Here is a 6,852-nt window from a genome sequence, read left to right as displayed (position 1 = left end):
TGCTGGGATGCAGGCCCCGGGCAGAGGCGCAGGCTCCGGACGGGCCGTGGCTTCTGTGCCCGTCCGCCCGGCGGGCGTGCGGCCTCCACTTTGTCTCACAGCTCGTAGGAGAGAGAGAGAGCGCAGGGGGTGTGATGCACCGTCTGTGAACTTTACCCGAATGGTCTGTGTCGTCCTGTCCTGTGTGCTGTGTAGTTTCAGACCGGGGGGGGGCGGGGGGCGGGGGGGGGGGGGGGGGCTACATGGGGGGTTTACTCTGACACAGAGCTGTGAATCTTATCCTTTCTTCCCGATGACTCTTTTTTTTTATCTTTATTGGTCATGTGACACCTCTTGGAGATAACTGGCGGAGGAGTTGGCATGCATTCCCTGTCAAACATTGTTGTTTCGGGTCAAAGATTTTCATTTTTTCAACAAAGATTTTCATTTTTTTCCATAACACATTTAAAAGAAGGAGGAATGCCACATTAACGCAATTTGACAGCCCTGTGAGAGTTTTGAAATATTACAAAAAGGAAAAAAAAAAGTTCATGACCTTCCTCTCCACTAGACAGCTCTGTCATAAAATCTCTCTCTCATCTCTCTCTGATGTCATCACTGGACTTACAAGGTATTGGGAATTGCAGTGTGAGGGGTTACATATCAGTGCATGGCTAGGTTAATGGTTAATGAATGATTTTGTTTTTTTTTTGTATTTCTCATACATAGGAATCATTTTTAATGTTTTCAAAAAGTATATTTTTACTAGGAATGTATGAGGACAGCAGTAACTCATGTATCTAGCGAGCTGTCTCCCTGCAGTATTCAGTGTTAGCCACAGATCTGCCTCACAGCCACACCCACATTTTCGTTCAGCTGTTTCCACGGCATTTCTTTCTGCTTTCTCCTATTCTGTGTGATTTTTTTTTTTTTTTCATTTTACAAATCTTTCTTACATGTTAGGTGTGAGACGTTGTGAGAAGACTACGCTGGACTCGCATAACAAGTTTAATAAGAGCAGAACCCATTATTTCATAAATTATACAAATGAGAGTTTATTTCCAACACCAGAGACCCCTCAAAAAGGCACTCATTGCAATTTTAAAAAAATATTTAAATGTATTCCCTCTTTCCATTTGCAGATTGGTTATGTAAAGTAAAAAAAAAAATAGCTGTAATGTCATTTCCCTGTCAGCAGGGAAATGACATCTCTTCCACTGCATCTCAGTGCTGGATGTTTTGCTTTGGGAAATGATTTGTGCAGTTCTTGCTCAAAATAAAGCTTTTTGGCATAAGACTCCACGAGCATGTGGCATCTGCCTGGGTTTTCTTTGAGAAATGGTCCCAGCACAGTACAGCATCACAGTGTTAAAAGGTTACGCAAAACGTGAGCGGTCAGGTAAAGACAGACAGAGTTTGTGCTCTGAGGTGTCCTTTGGTGGCAACATTACAGCTTCTGCACGGAGTTTCTCTTCATGCCTCCTTTGGTTGATCCATGGTTATACAGGGCACAGAAGCCGACCACGTCAGGATGCAAGACAATGCAAGGTGACGGAAAGCCCACCATCCCTTCCGTCTGCCATAGACCTGTCTCCATCTCTCTCCCCTTCTCTCAAAGTGAAGCGGAAGAGAAGCAGTAGTGTGGTCTCTGAGCGGTCGCGTTGACCACATCGCATCTTTGGTTCATCAGAGCACGTTAGTTCGCAGCACGGTGACGGTTCAGTATGTTAAGATAAGGCACCCGCCTTCCCTGGGAGTGACCTGGAGTTACGACACCATCGCGCTGTCTGCCAATTCCGGAGCTCTCCAAAACCGTGCCCACGAGATTAACCGTCACGATTAAAAAACGGCCTCTGAAAGACAAGGCGGAAACATCTTCCTGGGCCAGCATATTTTCACAGGCACTTGGTGACCATATTTGGGTTTTCAGTTAGAGTTGGGAGAGCGAGCTTTCATGAAACTGATGAAGCCATTGTGCTTTTTACCGCTCTCTGATTCGAACCATTCATCGTGTTTCGCAAACACGGAACATTTTTATCACTCCATATGTCACAGTGATTGACAGGACCACTCACTGTAGGGTGTGGAAGCCTGGCTTTCCCAACACTAACCTTCAGTGCCGATCCTGAGTCACTATTTACAGGATCAAACAGGGTGTGCACATTGGACTCCTGTATCCTTCAGTGTCACAGAGACTACGGCACACACAGTTGAATTGTATTTCCTGGTCCTGCCCACTTCCTTTGCCTGCTCTTTCTGAGTTTGGAAAAGAGGCCAGCGTATCACTGATGCTTCATGGTGATGTTAGTAAGGCTATTGGTGTTCAGAGGAAGTGGTCATTCCCAGAGGAAGAGTCCCTGCACTGTGTGTGTGTGTGTGCGCGCGTGTGTGTGTGCGTGTGCGTCTGTGTGTGTGTGTGTGTGTGTGTGTGTGTGTGTGTGCGCGCGCGCGTGTGTGCGTGCGTGTGCGTCTGTGTGTGTGTGTGTGTGTGTGTGTGTGTGTGTGTGTGTGTGTGTGCGCACGTTTGCATGTGCGTGCGTGCGTGCGTGCGCGTGTGTGTGTGTCAGGCCGAGGCAGGCCGTTAGGGAAGGGGCGGGACCTGAGAGAGAGAAGCCTTGCATCTGAAACGCCAGCGTTAATCTGAAGGCACGGCAGCAGGACAAACTGTCGCCAACAGAGACAAAAATCCCACAAAAATTCCCAGCTTCAGAAACATAGCAGCAGTTTAAAAGATTTAAAAGGGTCTTTTAAAAGAAGGAGGGGCTCTCCCCCTCTCGTTCCTCCTCCCCCCCAGATGCCCCCCCACCAGGGGGGTCCGCCCACGCCGGGGGGGCGCGGGGTCAGGCGGCGTCGCTGCGGCCACCGCGCTTACTCGCGCATGTAGAGGCGGATGAGGCCCGCCCGGTGCAGCTGTTGCCATAGCGACATCTCCATGCGCAGGTCGTGGTTGGCGAAAAAGCCCACACCCCTGTACTTTTTGTCGTAGTAGTGGTCGGAGTACTTCTTGTAGTCCGGGGTCATGAACCCATATGCGCTCACCTGAAACAAGACACAAATGTACACACGGCGTCAGTCTGTCCTACCCAAACAGAGTAAAACATTACATTATTGTCACTTAGCAGACGCCATTATCCAGAGAAACTTACATGGGTTACAATTTTTACATGTTATCCATTGAGGCAGTTGTGGGTTCTGTGGGTTAAGGGTACAGTACCAGTGCCCCAGCGGGGAATCGAACCGGCAGCCTTTCAGTTACCGCTATGCCACACTGCTGCCTGTCGGCTGTCAGCAGTCTGAATGCAGCTGGTGGCCAATGTGACCTGTAGATGTACCATTAGATCTGACTGTCTTTTTAAAAAGGGCAGCAGTGTGGCGCAGTGGTAAGGACCGGGCTTAAGCAGGGGTCATAACTGAAAGGTTGCTGGTTCGATCCCCGCTGGGACACTGCTGCTGTACCCGTGGGCAAAGTACTTAACCCACAACGGCCTCAGTAAATATCCAGCTGTATAAATGGATGCCATTGTAACCGACTGTATGTAAGTCACTTTGGAGAAGAGCATCTGCAAGTGACAGTAACGTAATGAACATGTAATGTATTCATAAGTAACGGCAGCAATAAGTCAGATACTGTATATTTATTTTGATATTTACATATGCGGTGTTCATGCAGACTAAAGGCATCTGTATTAACTAGCACCATGCAGGTGTCCTACCTGGTCACATGTGTGCAGGGCAGCCAATAACATCACTGCTCCAGTGGAAGGACGGTATATATCTCTGTATCTGGTCCTCAGAGTCGAGGAGCGCAGGAACCTGAATAAATGAAAGTATGAATAAATACATGCATTTGAGGAGAATGACCTTCCCCCGCATGAAGGAGTGTTTATGTAAGTGGTTTTCACTGGAATATATTCCCTAACGCTGAATGACATTACCCAAACACTCACCCACACACACACACAAACTCACACTCATACACACACACACACACACACACACACACACACGCACACACACACACACACACACACTCACACCCCCCCTTCCCCCCACCCACACACACACCCACACACACACACACACACACACTCACACCCCCTCTTCCCCCCACCCACACACACACACTCACACACACTCACACCCCCCCCCTCCCCCCACCCACACACACACACACACACACCCCCTGTGTGCAGTCAGGTCAGGTCCAGGCAGGGAAAGGAGAGAGCTTTTCAGCTGCAGCTTTTCTCAGGAAGCAGCAGCACTGTCACAAAGACGCAGCACACGGCTGCTTCCCGCTGACCTCCTTTCCATTGTGGGCCGCAGCGTCCGAAAGCAGGGGACGGGAAACCGATAGCGCCTCGTTTCCTCCGCCACGGCTCCGCTTTCAGGCCCCTCCCCCACCCCTCCTCTCACCCGAGACCATCGAACCGACCCCCCCACACCACGTCTGTCACCCTCCCTTCATACCCAGGCAAACGGGGAACTGCTCGGAAAATCGTATCACACACACCCCATGGCCTCCGCTTCAAAATGTACGCAGTCTGACTCAGGCCTGTCGCAGTTTAGCACGCGCTACGAGTTAGAATTACGCAGTGAGGTCGTCAGATGGGAAGGCGTTGCGGGAACTCGTGTGTCTCACCTGTTTCGCAGGTACCTGACAAAGTCGGGGTGGTATATCTTGAATGTGTCCGCCGTCGCGTGTTCTCCAAAATACTTGGGCGGGCTGGGGGTGAGAGAGAGAGAGAGAGAGAGACAGAGAGACAGAGAGAGAGGGAGAGGGAGAGAGGGGGAGAGAGAGGGAGGGAGAGAGAGGGAGGGAGAGAGAGAGAGAGAGAGAGAGAGAGAGAGAGAGATACGATATGAAACAGTCAAATAAAAGCCCCTGGGAAAGGGCAGGTCCGACACTCCGCTGCCCAGCGCGTCCTACACAGCACAAGTGCCACATATTCCCTTCAGTCAGATGCCAGAAAGGCTTTAAACAAACAATAAGTGATTGAGAGCCGCCTCCACGTCTCACTCAGCAGCAGTAGATTTCGTCCTACTTAATCCTGCTGGCTCCTGCGGCCGTTCCAGCGGAAGGGCTGACCTCTGACCAACCACCCCCCACCCCCCTCCCCGGGTCTGAGAGATAACTCACTCTTTGCTGCGCTCCGGCCCTCTCTCAATGGGGGTGTGTGTCGCCGCAGCCCTCAGAAGAATGTAGTCCCGGTCATGGTCGGGCAAGAAGATATACCTGGTCTCCTATAGGAGAGAGAGGGAGGGGGGGGTGGGGGCAAGAGTGATATGTAGCGAGAAGGAGAGGGAGACAGAAATAGTGGGAAGAGAAAGGGTGGGAATGAGAAGAAAAAGGAATAGAGGGAGAGAGTGGGGGGGGGGGCAAGAGTGAGAGAGAGAAAGACAGAGACAGAGAGAGAGCGCAAAGTTTTCTTTCTATTCTAACATAATATGGTGAGTACCAAGCTCTGGGTCAAGACGAGAGTACCCCTGGACATGCCTTTCTGTGGCTTGTTACATTACATTACATGCATTTAGCAGACGCTCCTATCCAGAGCAACTTCCGTCACAACAGAACATAAGTGTCTCCAGTCAATTTAAACAAGCAGCAGTGTCAGACCAGGCTAACAACGCTCTCAGACCAGTGGCTCAGCTAGGCCGGATTTGCCCTCTGGTTACCTTTCACACCGACAGCTCAGCTCCACCAGTAAGCCGTCTCTTTGCCGGTGTGCACCTTACACACTGCCTTCAGCAAAGCCGTCATTGGCTCTCCCGCACGGGATGCCCGAACTAATGTACACGGTGAGAGCGTTTCGCAACCCTCCTCGTGCATTTCCAAAAAGGCCATCAATATTTCTTCCAATGTTTCTTGCTAGTTCAGTATGTCAGGAAAACAAAATACCCTGACCACATGTACGCACGTGAGTTAGCTAGCTAATCTAGAAAGCTAATCTTGAGAGTTAGCCACCAGGCTATCTCATCTGATGAGGTTAAAATTTTCACCATGGTAGCTATCATCCGCACAATCATCTCAGGCGCATTTCACAACTCTTTTCGACAGACGGAGCGAGGTGACCACCAATGTAGAAGCAAGCATGCTTTCCTTGCTCTCTGATTGCCCAAGTTTACCAGAACCCCGGAGGCCGGATTTCCCAGGACCTGAACCACTCATGCACTAGTGGAAATCCAACTGCCCTGTTTACCCGGGAGCTGTTTTAACCCAGCTCTGGAACTCAGTGGTGCTGGCCAGTTTTTGGCAGCGGTCTTTCACAGTGAAGACACCGCAGAGCTGTTTAAGTTTCTGTTGGCAGTTTTTCTTTTGCAGTGATCAGAGCGGCAGTGTAGCATAGCGGTAAGGAGCAGGGCTCATAACTGAAAGGTTTCCAGTTCAATTCCACACTGGGGCACTGCTGCTGCACCCTTGGACAAGGTACTTGTACCCACAACTGCCTCAGTAAATATCCAGCTGTATAAATGGATAACATGTAAGAACAGCAGCCTCCCTAATTGCTCTGGAGCGTCTGCTAAATTGACAATAATGTGATGTAAAGTAATGAGTGGAGCAGGTTTCTGTTGGCAGATGAAGGTGGTGTGGAGCTGTTTAATCTGCAGTGTGGAGCTGTTTAATCGGCAGTGTGGAGCTGTTTAATCTGCAGTGTGGAGCTGGGTGTAATGCAGACAGTGCAATCTGCAGTGTGGAGCTGGGTGTAATGCAGACAGTGTAATCTGCAGTGTGGAGCTGGGTGTAATGCAGACAGTGTAATCTGCAGTGTGGAGCTGGGTGTAATGCAGACAGTGTAATCTGCAGTGTGGAGCTGGGTGTAATGCAGACAGTGCAATCTGCAGTGTGGAGCTGGGTGTAATGCAGACAGTGTAATC

At 50.1% G+C, this 6,852-nt stretch overlaps 1 protein-coding gene across 1 annotated transcript in view; it reads right to left on the bottom strand.

Moving 5' to 3' along the window:
• Nucleotides 1-2,521: 2,521 nt before the first annotated feature.
• st6galnac (ST6 (alpha-N-acetyl-neuraminyl-2,3-beta-galactosyl-1,3)-N-acetylgalactosaminide alpha-2,6-sialyltransferase) overlaps nucleotides 2,522-6,852 on the bottom strand; it is a 13,948-nt gene continuing 9,617 nt past the window's right edge. The window contains exons 6-9 of the mRNA XM_036540357.1: nucleotides 5,117-5,220; nucleotides 4,619-4,702; nucleotides 3,693-3,792; nucleotides 2,522-3,018 (exon numbers count right to left, since the gene is read on the bottom strand). Of these exons, the coding sequence (XP_036396250.1) occupies nucleotides 2,848-3,018; nucleotides 3,693-3,792; nucleotides 4,619-4,702; nucleotides 5,117-5,220 (459 nt within the window). The 3' untranslated portion in view covers nucleotides 2,522-2,847. The remainder of the gene's footprint in view (nucleotides 3,019-3,692; nucleotides 3,793-4,618; nucleotides 4,703-5,116; nucleotides 5,221-6,852) is intronic.

Source organism: Megalops cyprinoides, chromosome 1 (genome assembly GCF_013368585.1).
Source record: "Megalops cyprinoides isolate fMegCyp1 chromosome 1, fMegCyp1.pri, whole genome shotgun sequence".
NCBI classification, from domain to species: Eukaryota; Metazoa; Chordata; class Actinopteri; order Elopiformes; family Megalopidae; genus Megalops; species Megalops cyprinoides.
This window is presented reverse-complemented; position numbering and strand designations above follow the sequence as displayed.